Here is a 17,918-nt window from a genome sequence, read left to right on the forward strand (position 1 = left end):
TGCAGTCAACTGAGAATAGAACAAGCAAAACATTCGTGGCTCTGTAGGCTACATAATTAAATTAAGCCTACTTACCACTTTATGTCTTAACAGCTCAACGATGCGTGGAGAAATATGATCACTATTAATCACCGCGGCGCATATCATGAACGGACCCTCAAATGGAGTGAGGGTGATATTCTCCTACATGCCAGAAAAGCCTATACATATAATATAGATATGGGATAAATATGGGATAGCCCCAATACTAAATATGCAGGCTATTCTTGCATCTTTCAGCTGGAACTGTGTCCTGTAGGCTGTATGCCAATATATGAGCAAAAATAGGCTAGTTTTTATCAATGATAACTATGCCCGCATCGTCTCAATTCAGTTCAGCAGTTTTCTCTTTTATAGTAGGCTATTAGGCTTTATACTAGGCTATTTTATATATGAATTATTCGATCAGTGCAACCACACACATGAGTGATAGAGATCATTATTCATTGAGCATGCGTTTCTAAATCTATGGTCTAAATAGGCTTACAGATTGTGGAAATGTATAGACTGAGATTACACATTTACATTTGTTGCTGCTGTATCAATGCAGCTGTATCAGACAGAAATCGCTGATCAAAGTAAATCAAATGACTGATGTGAATACAAGCTGCTGCTTTAGACAGCCCTTCAGCAGACTATCCAACGCGGATTTTCATTCTGACATTAAATCGCGGATACATTAAATATCCGCTAAAACTCTGATCATGCACTGCGCTTTCATTGAACGAGGAAATGGGTGTGGAAATGGGTGTGGGCGTGGATCAACTCAGCTGTTCATAATGTGATTAGGGACGGCTATAGCTCAGGAGGTAGAGCGGGTCGGCCAATGACGCAAGGGTTGGCGGTTCGATCCCCGCTCCCTCCCAGCTGCTGTCGTTGTGTCCTTGGGCAAGACACTTAACCCCAAATTGCTCCCGATGGTGTGTAGGCACCCTGCGTGGCAGCCTGCCGCCATTGGTGTATGAATGGGTGAATGTAGACTATCTACTCATTGTAAAGCGCTTTGGATAAAAGCGCTATATAAATGCAGACCATTTACCATTTACCATTTACCATAATGTGATTGGCTAGCGCACCTCTTTCGCGTGGACGCGCGCCTGTGCACGAGCGAAAAACGTGCGCGTGCACAGGCAGATCCCAGCTTCAGTTATCGAGTAAAAAACCAGCGTCGTAGTATCCTTAAACTAGATAGCTTTGATCCTGTTCAGTCAAACCAGATCAAAGTGACAGATCGCGGGTCTGTTAAGATAGCTTCGTAGTACAGGGCTCAGATCCCTACTTAGTGATGGGTGGTACACTGACCCTGTCAAGCAGCACAAGATCTCAACAGAGCACAGTTACATTCATCACTGCAGCTGTCATCCCTGGGCAGCGAGTAGCTGAGCCACCTTACCACCCCTGGCTGTGTTTAAACAGGAAACATGGTTGTGTAGATGCAGATGGTCATTGCACATGCATGGTTAGGAGAGCGGGCTCTACCACCCTTTTGCTTTGTATTTATTTGGGATTTTGGTATCTTGATTAATTAAAAAAAAAAATTACTTGAGTCTTGGCATCCTTGATGTATTTGGTCTCCTTTTAAGCTTTATATTTTTTATGGAGGTGTGTAACTGCATAATTAATTGTAGATAATTGTAGATCACGATTTTATGTTCCCATGACTAATAATCATGTAATTGGAGATATTAAGTGTTTGTTATTTCAATTACCCTAAAAGTCCCAGTGTGTATATCAACCACATTCATTGTGGGTGACCAATCACAGTCTTTGAATGCACCTCATGTGATAAAATGTAATAAAATTGAGAAGCAGGCAGAGAAACATTACATGACTATCTTTGGAAAAACATATCAATGAGGCCAATGTTAGATAGGAAAATCATCCTGCTGTTTTAGTGCTGCCACATTTGTCGACCAGTTTGGATGAACTGGGATTCTGTTCAAGATGTGTTGGACTGATTGACACTGTAGCCAGTTTCATCTGTTTGACTCTGTTGAATGTTGAGCAGACAGCACCTGTGTCTGTTCAAGTCATCCTCCTTTTAACTATTCCAGTCCAATACCACCTGCAGGTGACATGCAAATGGAATTTCAGCATGCAGAGCATATTTCTTCCTAATATTGAACATTGAACAATTTGAAAACCCCTGGTTTATTAGCTGATTTCGAGATTTGGTCATATTTGTGGTCTTGCATTAAATTATCTAATTTCAATAATAAAATGATGCAAAAATGGTTATGAGAATAGATAATAATGCAGTGTGTGTCAACATATTGTGCCAGAGTTCTCCTTTGGGTCTTGTCTCCTTTGACTGTCTCTCTTTCTCGCCTGGGTTGAATCAGTTTCACTTTTCTTTGCAGTCTTTCATGCACTGTTGAATGAAATAAGACTAAATTGATCAATTGAATTCAACATCTGGCAGCAACATGTCAAATATTCTATTTTTTCATGGTGTTAGTTCAACGTGTATTCTCATTCATATAAAATACATGTTTAATGCTTTCATATCTCATCCATAACAACACTTTCAATAACGTTGGTGGAGACCAGCTAATTTACCTGTTGTGCCAGACCTGACCACAGACTTAAAGCCTAGAAAGTAGTCACAGCGATGGTCAGGGCTGTTGGATAGATTTTGTTTATCAAAGACGCAATCTGTGAACCCAGTGTCTATTTCCATGCCGAAATAGACTGGGTTCCAGATGGTCAACTTACGCTAACACTACATAAAACAAACGCAGCAGAAACGTTAGATATGTCAGACAACCATGCTTAGCTATGGCAAGTAACCTTACGGTGATTCAGCCTGCTTTCGGGGTCTGACAACAAAAGTAAACAATAGTTTGAATGAGCACGCTGTGTCTCTGGGCGTATCCATCAAAAATGGCGGATTTCCGTTTGCTGACGTCACTTGAACATTCCCTATTATTACTTCCGATGGCAGAAAGAGGCGAGCTGATGATTGACGGCCCTGCTGCCTGACAGTCTGCGCTGAGGGAGCAAAACTCTCCAAGGCGTGACGTCACTGACCAGAGAGTGTGCAGGCAGAGCAAGAGCTCTCACTCCTGTTTTTTTCTGTAGTTCAACAACAGGATTTATTGGAAGACAGAAATAGACAGGAGTGGAACCTCTGGCTTCACCTAAAAGCTCTCACAAAATAAACCATTATTAAGATGGTGATGATGTCAATAAATTACATTATTATCATAAATTGAAGGCTAACTATAGATTCATTATGATTATAGCTTAGGCTAATGTAGACTGACACTGTTCTGTTAAAAAACAAAACCTAACTTGTAATAAAACAAATTACACAGACATGTTCAGTTACAAGGGTCAATAAAATGTATTATAATAAAACTATTATAATAAAACTATACAGTATACAGAGCCTCATTGTTAATGTGAGCGAAACGGAAAGCCAGACAAATTGTGTCTGACCCAGCACATCCCCTCTTCTCTGAGTTCACAAAACTGCCCTCAGGAAGACGCTACAGAGTCCCCGCTGCAACCAAAAATATCTACAAAAAATCCTTCATACCAAATGCAATAAACCTGCTAAATTCATAAACCCCATCCACATAATAACCATGTCCGTTATCATTGCCTGTATGTGTGTCCCTGTTCCATGTTGTATTATGTTTCCATCCTGTCAATCCCTGTGTTCTGTAGCCTACTGTGTATACCCTGGTGTTTGTTGAAATGTAATGTAGGCTATTTGTCTCCCATGTTGAAAGGTAATGTATTCCTCTCTGTACACAAGCAAACCTGTGAAGCCGAAGACAAATTTCCACATTGTGGACAAATAAATTGAATTGAATTGAATTGAATATACTGACGTTAATCCAAATACATGGAATCATATCAGGCGTAATAGGCTAGTGGGACAATTATTAGGAACAGCCTAGAATGAAGTGATGAAACAATTTTAAATCTTTCCATATAAAGTATTTCAAAGGAAAACTTTCAGATGAATGTGAGGAATGTTGGCATATGAATTTTAATAATAGGTTAATGAAAAACAGCTGCATAATTTGCGTCATTTCTAATAATAGCCTAATAAGAGTTATTTGGAAATACACGTTGCAGCTCAAATTGCTGAATAGCTATGAAGTAAACATTAAAATAAATAAAGATAAACAGCCATCTCAAACTACATGTAGGCTATTTTAAATCATTCAGTCATTTCAATGATATAGCGTAATTCGACATTCAATGTCAATGGTGTATAAATAATGAATAGCTCCCTTACATGAGTATAGCCTACAACTTAGAGGTTAGGGTGGTTAGGGTTTGGGTCGTGGACCCCGAGCCGAGCGCTCCCGGTAGGGCGATCAGATTCTGTAGCGGGCGAACCGTACCGAGACTGCACTGGCACTGGTTCCCACTCAGTTGTTTTTTAACTTCACTCCGAACCAGTCTATGCTCCGAACCAGCAGAGGGCGGTGTGACGTTTTTTTTAACCATTAATTCAGAGAAGAAGAAGAAAAAGAAGAAGAAGAAGAAGGAGAAGAAGAAGGAGAAGAAGAAGGAGAGGAAGAATGCGGAATTTCTCGCTCTCCGTTTAGCACATTGTTTATGTGCTGTTTTGTTTGTATATCTGCTGTTTTAAATGAGAGACTGCAGTAAATAACCAAGACTTATATTTTGTTTCGCAGCAGACGGGCTGCAATGGAAGGTAAGACTGCACTAAATATAAATACGGTCAACAAAAATATCCACTTTACTTTATCTGCTACTTCTCTCAACACCCGTTTTATCATTCAATAACTTGACAGTTTCACTGTCTGCAGTAGCAGCCAGTAGGGCTAGTATAGTAGGCTATAGTAGCAGCCAGTAGGGGTAGTACAGTAGGTTATATAGTCAGTAGGGCTAGTACAGTAGGCTATAGTAGCAGCCATTAGGGCTAGTAGTACAGTAGACTATAGCAGCCAGTAGGGCTAGTAGCAGTAGGCAGTAGAAGCGATTCTCAAAGTTTTCCATATAAAGTAATGTAGTCCACATTAGAGCCACAAATCTGAGAATCAGTCCAGAACTGCATGACTGACTTACAGGTAGAGTGATAAGACAAACTGAAAACAGTAATGAATTCTTCTACATTCTCTGTTTTAACTCCTTGTCAATAGTAGGTGACATTTCATCAGGTTGACCCCCTGGAACCCCCTCAAGGACCCCTGGTGGTCATTGGCCGGAACCCACATTGAGAACCACTGGCCTAGTAGTAGTAGTATTTATTCTCTCATCATAGTTTTGTTCTCGGTAACATAACTTGGTTAAGCTCATTAAGTCAGTCAGTAAAAAAATAATAATAATGCGGCCCGGTCTCTTAGTAGGGTCACAGTTGGGTTACTTTACTTTACTTTACTTTATTGGCATTTAGCAGACGCTTTTATCCAAAGCGACGTACAGAAATTATGTACAGTACAGCAATAAAAAACTGATAGAAAAGCAGTACAAACCAGCAACAACAGACAGCATAAACAATAATAATAAACAGCAATAATAATATGAATAGACAGCATATAATAAATTAATTAATTGATTCATGCTATAGTCAGGTGAGACAAATTGTCAAGTCCAATAATCATTGTCTAAAAACACAGAAAAGGTGGTGCCTGAGGAAAGTCAGTCAGGGGGAGTCAGAAAAGAAAACAAAGAAAAGAAAAACAAAGAAAACAAGAAAAAGTGGTGCCTGAAGAAAGTCAGTCAGGAGGGAGTCAGATGGGATGTAAAAAGATGTGTTTTAAGTTTTTTGCGGAAAGAGGGTAGTGTTTCTGTGGTTCTGATTGCAGGGGGGAGTTCATTCCACCATTTTGGTGCGAGGTGTGTAAATAGTCGTGAAGTGCAGCGATATGGTCCATGGAGCGGCGGAGGGGCGAGACGGCCTGCACTGGTGGAGGGGCGGAGGTAACGGTGGGGGGTTTGGAATTTGATCATGGATTGTAGATATGGAGGAGCTGTAGAGTGAACTGCCTTGAAGGTCAGTACTAATGTCTTGAATTTGATGCGTGCTGAGATGGGTAGCCAATGAAGGTCACGGAAAAGGGGAGTGACATGGGAGAATTTTGGTTGATTAAAGATCAGGCGGGCTGCAGCGTTCTGGATTAGTTGAAGGGGATGAGTAGCGGAGGCAGGGAGACCGGCGAGGAGGACATTACAGTAATCAAGGCGGGATATGATAAGTGCTTGGACGAGGAGTTGTGTTGCGGCTAATGTTAAAAATGGGCGAATTTTACGAATATTATAGAGGGAGAACCTACAGGAACGTGCCGTTGCTGCAATGAAATTGGAGAAGGAAAGATGGTTGTCAATTATTACTCCAAGGTTCTTGGCAGATGAGGAAGGGGTTACAGTGGTGTTATTAATGGAGATGGAAAGATCGGTCAGAGGGCAGTCTTTACTGGGGATGAGGAGGAGTTCAGTTTTGGAGAGGTTGAGTTTCAGATGGTGAGCAGACATCCACTGACAGATGTCTCGGAGGCAGGAGGAGATGCGTGATTTGATATGTGTGTCAGAGGGGGGAAATGAAATGTAAAGCTGGGTGTCATCGGCGTAGGAGTGATAGGTGAAACCGTGGGATGAAATTATATGGCCAAGGGAGTGCATGTAAAGAAGGAAGAGAAATGGACCTAAGACTGAACCTTGGGGGACACCGGTGGTGAGAGTGCAGGGCTGTGAAAGAGTTTCTCGCCAGAGGACTTGGAATGTGCGGTCAGACAGGTAGGAGGAAAACCAGGATAGTGCAGTGCCAGTGATTCCCAGGTCGGAGAGGGTGGATAGGAGGATTTGATGGTTGACTGTATCGAATGCTGCGGAGAGATCGAGAAGGATGAGTACTGAAGAAAGTGATGAAGATTTGGCGGAGTGAAGGGCTTCGGTGACAGAGAGGAGGGCGGTTTCTGTGGAATGTGCCGGTTTGAAGCCAGATTGATGGGGGTCGGAAAGATTATTTCGGGTGAGGTGGGAAGAGAGTTGACTTGATACAGTTCTTTCAAGAGTTTTTGAAATAAAAGACAGGAGGGAGACGGGACGGTAATTATTAATGACAGTGGGATCGAGGGATGGTTTCTTAAGGAGTGGTTTTATTATAGCTGATTTTAGGGCAGGGGGAAAGACACCAGAGGACAGGGAGGAGTTGATAAGGGAAGTGAGAAAAAGAGAAATGTCAGGGGAGATGGACTGGAGGAGAGGGGAAGGGATGGGATCTAGGGGGCAGGAGGTGGCACGATTTGATGTTATGATTTTAAGGATTTCTACCGGTGAGAGAGGAGAGAAGGAAGAGATAACGGAAGTAGGAGGCAGTGGGTTTGGGTCAGAACAAGGAGTGGTATGAATGACTGGAGGGGGGAAGGAAGAACTGATGTCAGCTACTTTTTTAATGAAGAATGATGAGAAGTCGTCGGCAGAGAGGGAGGAAGGGGGGGGAGGGGGAGGAGGATTTAGTAGGGTAGAGAAGGTGGAAAAGAGTTTGCGGGGATTGGAAGCAGAAGATTGGATAATGGAAGTGAAGAAGGAGGTTTTGGCTAAGGAGACTGCAGAGGTGAAATTGGAGAGGGTGAGTTGATATATTGAGAGATCGATGGGGTCAAGAGATTTTTTCCAGTTTCTTTCTGATGTTCTGAGTTCGGTGCGGTGGGTGCGGAGGGGTTCGGTGAGCCAAGGTGCAGGGGGAGAGGAACGGGCGAGTTTAGAGATGGGGGGGCAGAGGGAATCTAAGGCGGAAGAAAGAGAGGAAAAGAGCGAATTGGCGGCTACGTCTGGGGAGAGGAGAGAGAATTCTTCAACGGAGGGAAGGAGCGAGAGGGCAGCAGAGGAGAGAGAGGAGGGAGGGAGGGTTTTGAGGTTCCGTCGGATGGTGATTGAGTGGGTGGAAGCTGGGCAGGAAGTGAGAACGGAAATCGGAAGGGTGAAGGATATGAAGAAATGATCGGATACAGGAAGGGGAGTGACTGAGAGGTTGGATGTGTTGCAGGAGCGGGTGAAGACGAGGTCGAGGAGGTTGCCAGCCTTGTGGGTAGGGGGGGACGCAGAGAGGGAGAGATCAAAAGTTGAGAAGAAGTTAAGAAACGTGTGGGAGTGAAGTGTTGAAGCCGGAATGTTAAAGTCACCTAACAGAATGAGTGGAGTGTTATCTAGGGGAAAGAGGGAGAGAAGGGTGTCCATTTCATCAAAGAATAATCCAAGGTGTCCGGGGGGGCGGTAGATTATGATAATGGTGAGTTTAGTGGGCAGAGTGACGGTAACTGAGTGGGATTCAAAGGAGGAGATGGAAAGATGAGAGAGGGGCGTGACTGTGTAGGACCATTTGTTAGCCCCATTTGTTCCCTCTTCCATTGCCTGTGGCTCTGGGACTTGGTCACACAGCGTTACTCTCCGTGATGTGAAGTACCAAGTGTAGAAAACGGTTTCTTACCCATTTCCGACGTATCACAGATTTGGAGATATTATATTCCTCTTATAGTCAGTAGTTTGTCTAGAGGTGACAAAATGATATTCCGCTGTAAAACAACCGTTTACATGCAGTCTTTCCACAGCCAGGTGCTGAATTTAGGAGAGGAGAGTGCCCAGTGCCGACAGGAACATTGGGAGTTTGAGTAATTCATGACGTCTCGCCAAGTGCAAGCGGTGCACCGTGATCAGAATCAGAATCAGAATCACTTTTATTGTCACAGTATGCAAGATTACATATGAGGAATTTGTCTTAGGTAAAGTAGGAAAAATGTGCGCACATCCAAAACCACATTGGGCATCAGGTGTAGGACAAATAGGTGAAATAAAAAAATAAAGGAATTGTCCGCACACTGATTAGCAGCTCCCGTTTTTATTTGCGCTCAAGGTTGGCAAGCTTTCGACCCTATTGGGTCTTCATCAGGCAATTTTTTTTTTTTTTTTTTTTTTTGTCTTAGGTGACATTATGCAGCGTAGCGGTCATGTCAATATTTAGAGATAAAGAAATAGGAAAAAAACACAATCACAACATTGCAAGTGCAGTCCAATATATACATGAGTGGAGGAGGCATAAAATAGGAATTTACATTGAATTTACAGTCTGAGTTAAATAGGCAGTGAATTTGCAGTCCAAGTTAAATAGGCATTACATTAAATATGAGTTACAGTCTAAGCGGTGCACGATGTAGTAGTTAGCAAGAGTAATCTAATGGTGTAAAGTTCTGGTAGAAGAAGCAGCTGATAGTAATATCAAGCACACTCTCTGGTGTAAATTTGGCACCTGGCTGTTGAAAGACTGCTTTTAAACTGTTGTTTCACAGCAGAATGTCATTTTAACACCCCCGGACAAACTACTGATATCCGTGAGAGGAATATATCTTTAAATATGCAATACGACATCGTTAACGGGTAAGAAACCTTTTTCTCCCCTTGGTACCTCATGTCACGGAGAGTACAAATGGGGCTACAGTTGAGTTAGGTTTAGGTTAAGTTAGGGTTAGGTTAGGGTTAGGATATGTCATTATTTGAGTTCATGCTGATTTGGCCAACCTGCGATTCATGCAGGTTACATGTCTTTAGATTAAAAAAAACAGAGAGAGAACAATATTTCTCTCTGAAATGTAGTGGAGTGGAAGTATAACGTAGCATCAAATGGAAATACTCACATAAAGTAAAGTAGTCTACAAGTACCATAACCTAAACACAGTACTTGAGTAAATGTAGCCTACGTTACTTTCGACCACTGGACATACAAATATTAATTATAAAATATTGACTGCACGTCTCCCTCCAGCCCAGTCAGGTGATGGCGTTGTGACCCCAGGAAACAGGAAGTGCTCCGCTGTCACAGGAAGTGCCAGAAAGATCAAAGACAATGCGGCCGAATGGCACAACCTGATCGTCCGCTGGGAGAAGCTGAATGACCAAGGCTTTAGTGCTGCCAGCCGCATCGTCAACCTGAGACTCACAGAGTAAGTTAGGGCAATTCCTTTTTTCAAGTTAGGGCAATTCTTTTGCTTACACTGATGTCACAGTGACGTCACGCTCTGTTTGAGGGTGCTCCAGCCAATCAAATGCTCTGAGAGCACCTCTTCTGCCTAGAATAGATCCTCCACAAATGAAACACTCAGGCTCCTTTTCGTGGCTCGGGAACTAAAAAGATGACGATGACGTTATCAAATGTCTTCTTTTGTCCTGACCAACAGTCACAACAACAAGACCACAAGGCAAAGATAATCAGTTTACTGTCATAGAAGACTAAAGAAACAAGAAAATATTGATTTAAGAAGCTGAAACCAGGGATTTATTTTCATAAAAATTTGTCTAAACGATGAATCTATTATAAAAATAGTTGGCGACTCATTTTCTGTCGATCAAATAATCAATTAATCGACTAATCATTGCAGCTATAATTGTGTGTTTTCAAACTTTGAGCCAATCAAATGGCTCCTCTGGATCCACAAGGTCTCTGAGCCTACACTTTCTGACAGGAATTTCTCTACTGAGACAGAGTGAGTTTACTCCATGTTCAACCAGAACCTGCTTATTCTGACCTGACATTTAAAGCAATATTTCCCTTAGTTTAACTAAGTTTAAAACTAAGGGGAATAATGCTTTAACTGATGTTTTCTAGTAACACTGGATAATGTATAAATCTTGGATATTATGTTGAACTACAGCAGATAATCGTGTTTGTCTGATGCAGAAGTCGGCGTGGGTACGGTGGCGCAGTCGGTAGCGCTGTCGCCTCACAGCTACACGATTTCAGACGGACAAGCCCGTCTTTATTGTCACACGATTACAATCAACACATGCACGGAGGGCCACAACACACACATGCTGATGGTGGCCGGTGAAATTTGTCCTCTGCATTTAACCCATCCTGGCTTTGTCCTTTCCTCCGGGGGGCAGGCCAGGAGCAGTGGTCGCTTTTCTCGTACAGCGCCCGGGGACCGACTTCGGATGTTGTCGTCACTGGTCAGATGACGATCTGATCTTCTGCATGTTTTTAATGGGGGGGGGGGTTATATTCGGAGGAACCCCCCTGGGGGAGCACGGGGAGAACATGCAAACTCCACACAGACAGAAAGGCCCTTACGACGAGATACCCCACCTGGGCAGTAGGCACTGAAGATATGGGGGGGAACACAACTACAGCGCCCACAGTGTCCCAGGCGAGAATCGAACTCAGGACCTTCTGACTGCGAGGCGACAGCTCTACCACTGAGCCACCGTGCCCCAAGAAGGTCCTGAGTTCGATTCTCGCCTGGGACGCTGTGGGCGCTGGAGTTGTGACCCCCCCATATCTTCAGTGCCTACTGCCCAGGTGGGCTATCTCGTCGAAAGGGCCTTTCTGTGTGGAGTTTGCATGTTCTCCCCGTACCCCCCAGAGGGTTCCTCCGTACATAACCCCCCACTAACATGCAGAAGATCGTCATCCGACCAGTGACGACAACATCTGAAGTTGGTCCAATGATGGTCCCCGGGCACTGGAAAGAAATAGCGACCACCGCTCCTGGCCTGCCCCCCGGAGGAAAGGACAAGCCTGGATGGGTCAAATGCAGAGGACATATTTCACCGGCCACCGTCAGCATGAGTGTGTGTTGTGGCCGCATGCATGTGTTGTAGTGTGTTCGTGTGACAATAAAGACGGGCTTCCGTCTGAAATCGTGTTTTTTTTTAAGTGTATACAGTATGTTAGGGCTGAACAATTAATTGAAATATTATCGAAATCATAATATGGCCAAGTGCAATATCCAAATCACAGCAGCTGCAATTATTTGATAAAGGTAAAATGGGTCACAACATAGCAATGATAGTATTAAATGAAGCACTGTGGCGCTACAGAGATGCCCTGGTCTACTAATCATATATTCCAGATGTAAGGGAAGAAGCTTGTTTAGTACAGACCCCATCATTTATTTTTTCAGTGAAAATGAAATGCAAAAATTAGCATTCCCACTAAAATCAGTGACTTGTATCGCAATCACAATATCTGTCAAAATAATTGCAATGTTTTTTTTTTTTGGCATATCGTTCAGCCCTAGCCTAGGTAAACCCAGCCCCCACGTGACCTGCTCTCTCAGTTCCCAGTCACTAGCACATAGTGACTGAGAACAGGTCTGAGAGCAGGTCACGTGGGGGATGGGTTTACCCAGGCTAGTTCAGCCCTACTGTGTGTGTGTGTGTGTGTGTGTGTGTGTGTGTGTGTGTGTGTGTGTGTGTGTGTGTGTGTGTGTGTGTGTGTGTGTGTGTCGCTGCCTCAGTTTTTGGGTTCCTTGGAGATCAAAAGTCTTCATCAGTACAGTGCAGCGCAGTCTGAATGTCTCGTCTCTCTCATCCTCAGGTCCAACACAGAGCAGCAGGTGGTGGATGAAGCTCCACCCCCTGAGCCGCAACGATCTGAAGCTGCACCTCCTGAGCCGTGGCAAGCTGCGAGCCGGAGTGGAGAGCTGGAGGAAGAGTGCTGCAAGCTGCTGGCTGTCGTCGACAAGATGGTGACGTCTTTCTACAGGAATAGACATCATAATATCAGGGTTCACATGCTCAAGGAAAACCTGGAAAAGTCATGAGATATCAGAATCTTGTGGCATTTTATTGTGTGGATGAAATTAATTGTTACAGTAATCTTCTGTGGATAACCTTCCACATAATGTAACGTAACGTGTCACAAAAACTCTGAATCAATACCAGAAATTATGATTGCACTGGACAAATAGGACACACCTCTTTATATTGGATTTTAGTGCTTTAGAGTCACTGCATCACATTGAAATAAAACACAAATTTTCCATAAAAATATTAATATAAAATAGAAGAAGCACTGGAATCAAATGTAAAGAGGTATGTCCTATTTGCCCAGTGTAGTAATCATTTCTGCTATTGATTCAGAGTCACCGCCTCACATTACATGGACATTATATTATCGATCCTTGAGTAGTCATGGAAAAGTTTAGAAATTGTGTCCATGAAAATGTGTGGGAACCAACACAGTCTTTCCCTCTCTGCAGAGTGTGGTGGTTTGTAAGATGGAGCGCCTCCTGGAGTCTCAGAGAGGCATCTCACATCTGGAGGAGTTTCAGTTTGGAGCTGACGGCCGGAAGACTCCTTTGTTCCACAGCTGGACCACAGCTCAGTTTGGTGAGTCTGGGCCAGTGAGGCCTGCTGATGGGTTAGATATTTTAATGATGCTCGTTAGGTAATTCATTCGCTAAATCCAGCGCACACCAGAGCCGTGTTCGGAATGGTTCACTCATTCACTCACTCACTATTCCCCATGCAGTGTTTATCATAGTGAACTATATGGGCAATGATCAAACGAGTTTCGGACACTACCTCACTCTTCTTCTACTTTGGTAAACACGACGGCATTGCATTAGCACCAGTGGCTCCTGCATTACATTACTGGCTTTCCTTGGGAAGCTAAGCAGGTCTGGCCTAGGATAGTCCAGTTGGATGGGAGACTGGTGCTGGAAATTGTGTTGGAGGACCAGTAGGGGGTGCTCTGGTCCGAATGGTCTGATGAATAATCCACTCTGATGAATAATCTCCCCAATGCCCCAGGGCAGAGACAGGACTCTGTCCTGTGAGTGAGCACCGTCCTTCGGATGAGACGTTAAACCGAGGTCCTGACTCTCTGTGGTTCTCTCTCTCGCTCTGTGGAGATCCCATCGGCACTCTTTGCAAGAGTAGGCGTGTAACCCCGGTGCCCTGGCTAAGTTCCCAAACAGGCCTTCCTTCAATCATGGCCACCTAATCATCCCTTGTTACTTAATTGGCACTTTCAGTCCTCAACTCTCCACCGTGATAGCTGATGTGTGGTGAGTGTTCTGGTGCAAACTGGCTGCCGTGCATCACCCAGGTGGGTGCTACACATCGGTGGTGGATGAGTTGAGTTCCCTCCCCCTCCCTCCCCTGATATGTGAAGCGCTTTGAGTGTCTTGAAAGGCGCTATATAAATCCAATCAATTATTATTATAATTATTATTATTGTTGTGGTATATGGGAGAAAATGTAGGGTACATTCGCTGTTCACTATACATTGCAGTGCATTGTGGGTATTTTATAGTCAACTATATAGTGAGTAAAATTAACAGTTGAGAATTCGGACACTAGTAAAAAATGGCGAACGCACTATATAGTCCACTATTTCTCTAATAGGGACTGGGTTTGAACAGGGCTCAGGAGTGTTAGATTGACTTATTTTATTTTAATTCACATAAAATTGTGCAAACAACGCATTTCGCCTCATTGGTTCTTCATCTTCAAGTTCACTTGGATTCCTACTTGCTCCTGAATGCTGTTCCTGCTCTAGCTGCACCCTGGATGAGTAGCACGGCTGTGCTAGAGATGGGGAGTTGGACTTGAGTCGCACTTAAGTCACACACACACAGTGACTTGAGACTCGTCCTCAAAGACTCGTGACTTGATTTGGACTTGAGGTTTGGGACTTGTGAACAATCTTCATTTTATTTATTCATTTATTTTTTTGGTGCATTAACATTAAGGAAATGTCTACTATGTCATCCAATTAATGCTGATAATGTATGCTAATAGTTAAAGGAGTGAGGAGGACTGAGGATAATATAGTACATGCTTTGAATTCCTTAGTTTTAGCTATGCAGTGTTCTAAGCAGACCGGGTGGCATGCAGCAGATGATAGAACACTCATCCATAAGAGACTAGACTTGGACTTGTGACCAAAGACTTGAGACTTGACTTGGACTTGCCCCTCAAAGACTTGAGACTTGACATGGACTTGCAAAAAATGACTTGTGAGCATCTCTGGGGTGTGCACAGGGCACCCATATACTCTCATAGCAAATATGTCTTGTCAACATATTTCACATAACACAGCAGAATTAAAGAGTTTACAGCAGTTTTTCCAAGTAGCTTGCAAATATATCAGCAAAATCTAATGGGATCATACAGACCGGTATCACCATGACAACATAACTTTCTCAATTTTACAGGAGATTCTTCTGTAAAATTTTTGAAAGTTATGTTGTCATGGTGATACTTGTATTCTGCTAATTATTGCTAAGTTTAGACAGATATTTCTTGTACCTTCTGCAAACATAATCTAGAATTTCTCGCCTATTTTTTGATTGTGAAATATAAAAATTTCTGACAGATCTAGTAATCTTTTTAAGCTGCTACTCTCAGGGATATTATCAGTTTGTTACTATGTTAATCCAGATGATGGCACTCTTGAATATTGAATTAATTTAATTACCCTGGCCTATGTGTTAGGGTTGCTGTGAGACATGTGGATTTAGGTGTGGATACTTAATGTCCAAGATACACTTGGTAAACTAAAGTCCCGATAACTAGGAACGCTGTAGCACTTGATAGCTGAGTCTGCAAAGTTCGAAGATGGAAACTGTGCAGAAGGTTGTCGTGAGGTTAGTCTATGAACTACAGAGGACTTGCAGAGCACAACCTTATAGGTCCCGACTATGACATCACACTGCGTAGTGACATCATCAGTAAGGCCATCCGAGACATAATTTAAGACACTTATGAATCATGACATCATCACCGTCTGCGACATCATCAGAGATCTATGACATCATAGTAGGAATGATGACATCATCCTAACACTATGTGCAAAGTTTTTCCATTCACAAACATTTTCTAAATCATGACCTAAGATGATTTCTCGCCTTTTCTCCTACAACTGAATTCTCTACTTAAATCACTGTTTATTAAAGAAATAAAATAAAAAGTAATAAACTATTGAAAAATTATGGAACTTCCCCCCGGAGAAATCTGACTAAATATGTTTGTGTTTTATATGTATACTTGTTTTGTTTTTTTTCAATTTAAATCAAATTATCTTTACAAAATGTCTTCTTTGTTCTCCTCAAATTTGATCTATACATGCAGTTACTGTTTACCTGAATGTTTATATACTGTAGTATCCTTAAAGAGGTCCTCGGGTTTAATGGTCCCTCCTCTCTGCAGTGGAAACTTCGAGCCACCTGTTCGAGTCCTACAGCCAGGAGCTGAGGCTGAAGAGGGCAGTGCTGCACGAGGTGGCCCACACAGTGACCCCTGACCTCTGCATGGTCTACCTGTCCTGCTGGCTGCAGCAGCCCTTCCTTCCCCCCCAGGCCCGTCTCACGCTGGAGGCCCTGCTGCTGGAGACCGGACACCGGCTGCTCTGACCAAGGACCCTTAAAAACGCTGTGACATGAGTGATGTCTTATCCTTCTTTTTAGTGTTCTTGGGTCTGACCAGGACACTGTGACACATGCTGTTAGCCGAACTTGACTGAGGCTGCCAAGGGTTACATTTATAACATTTGTTGATAGATATTTATTACATAACATGTTAATATGTGGTAGCCTAGATAAAGCCATCCCGATCATGTGAACTCACATCCTGTTTGGCTCTAAGTATCAGTCTGGACTTCCAGCCGCTCACATCGATTTCAGTGGGCGGGACTACTTGCCTTGACAGACAACTCCTTCAGCCAATGTGTCGACAAATCCAGTCTGAAGAAACGGTGAAAACATATTTTCATGCGATCAAGTCTATTTCTGCAATAATTGCACATACGGCTTTAAACGTTAATGTTAGCGCTCGTTGCGTCAGGAGACGCCATTACTGTTTTGCCAGTGATTCATCAACTACGACACAGTCCCTGATTGGTCCAGTTACATCATAATTTCAGGAAATGGCTGTGGGCGGATGGAAGTCCAGGGTTGAGTTCAGCACCAACAACACGTAGCAAACAGTTTCTTTAAATGGAAACGGCGGTGCTTTGAACACCCTGTGGTGTGACCCAAGCGTTGCACCTATCTCTTGGCTCCACTGTGTGCACTGCTTCTTTAAACGGCGGAGTTTATATACACGTCACCCCCCCCCCCCCCCCCCCGGGGATAAAAAATTTTTATCCAATTTTTATCCCCAATTAGTGCTAACTTAATTTATTTATCCTGGTTGCTACTCCACCCTCTGCCGATCTGGGGAGAGCCGAAACTGGCTCCATGCTTCCTCCGAGACATGGGCAGTTAGCCAGCCGCTTCTTTTCACCTGACAGGGGAAGCTTCACCGGTAGGACATAGCATGTGGGAGGTTCACGCTATTCCAACCAGTTCCCCTCCCTCCGAACAGGCGCCCTTAACGACCAGAGGAGGAACCACATTAGCAACCAGGATATTGCATGTTTTGGTGAAGGGGTTCCTATATGAAGGAAACCCCCGGGAGGCACGGGGAGAACATGCAAACTCCACACAGAAAGGCCCTTTTGATGACCCCACCCAGGCGGTGGGCACTCGAGGACATGCGGACGGGCACGCATTCCTTCAGCGTTCAGTGTCCCAGGTGGGAATCGAACCCAGGACCTTCGAGCTGAGGCGACAGCGACAGCTGCACACCGTTTTGAGGTAACACGATGTTCAACCCGGAAACTGTAGCACACAGTGCAAAACATTTAAGAGATTGAACTGTTTTTTTTGCAAAGCCTGTTTTGCAACAGGCTTTGAGATATGTTGCCTTGTTTCGTGGGCATGTCAGATGTGTTAATCAATCAGCAGTGACGTGTATATAAACCCTGCCGTTTAAAGATCCACAGTGGATCCAACAAATCGCTGCAACGCTTGTCACACAACAGGGTGTTAAAAGCACTGCCATTTCTGTTGGAATAAACTGTTTGCTACATGCTGGGGGGCTGAACTCAACCCAGGCTAGATAGGCGTGTTCAGAGACATGACGACCACGTAGAGTTTCTCATCACTTTATTGGAGGAATATGTTGAACTGCACTGACCAGCTGATGAAATGGTTGTACTGCATTCAGCAATCGCAACAATCACATGGAAATGAATAAAAGTACTACTTCCTCCAAACTTCTTTTTTTGATGTCTCATCCTTACATCAATTTCCCAAGGTAGTACAAACCTAAGCTCGTGTTTGGAAAATGTT

General features: G+C 43.5%; 1 protein-coding gene across 1 annotated transcript; it reads left to right on the plus strand.

Annotated features, from left to right (window-relative positions):
- The first annotated feature begins 4,560 nt into the window (after positions 1–4,560).
- cinp (cyclin dependent kinase 2 interacting protein) lies at positions 4,561–17,812 on the plus strand. Its single transcript, XM_083634078.1, has 5 exons — positions 4,561–4,717; positions 9,782–9,959; positions 12,335–12,485; positions 12,999–13,128; positions 15,955–17,812. Exons 1-5 carry the CDS (start codon positions 4,711–4,713, stop codon positions 16,155–16,157), a joined length of 669 nt encoding a protein of 222 aa, XP_083490204.1. The 5' UTR covers positions 4,561–4,710; the 3' UTR covers positions 16,158–17,812.
- Positions 17,813–17,918: the final 106 nt, after the last annotated feature.

The sequence above is a fragment of the Poromitra crassiceps genome, assembly GCF_964638095.1.
Source record: "Poromitra crassiceps genome assembly, chromosome: 3".
NCBI classification, from domain to species: Eukaryota; Metazoa; Chordata; class Actinopteri; order Beryciformes; family Melamphaidae; genus Poromitra; species Poromitra crassiceps.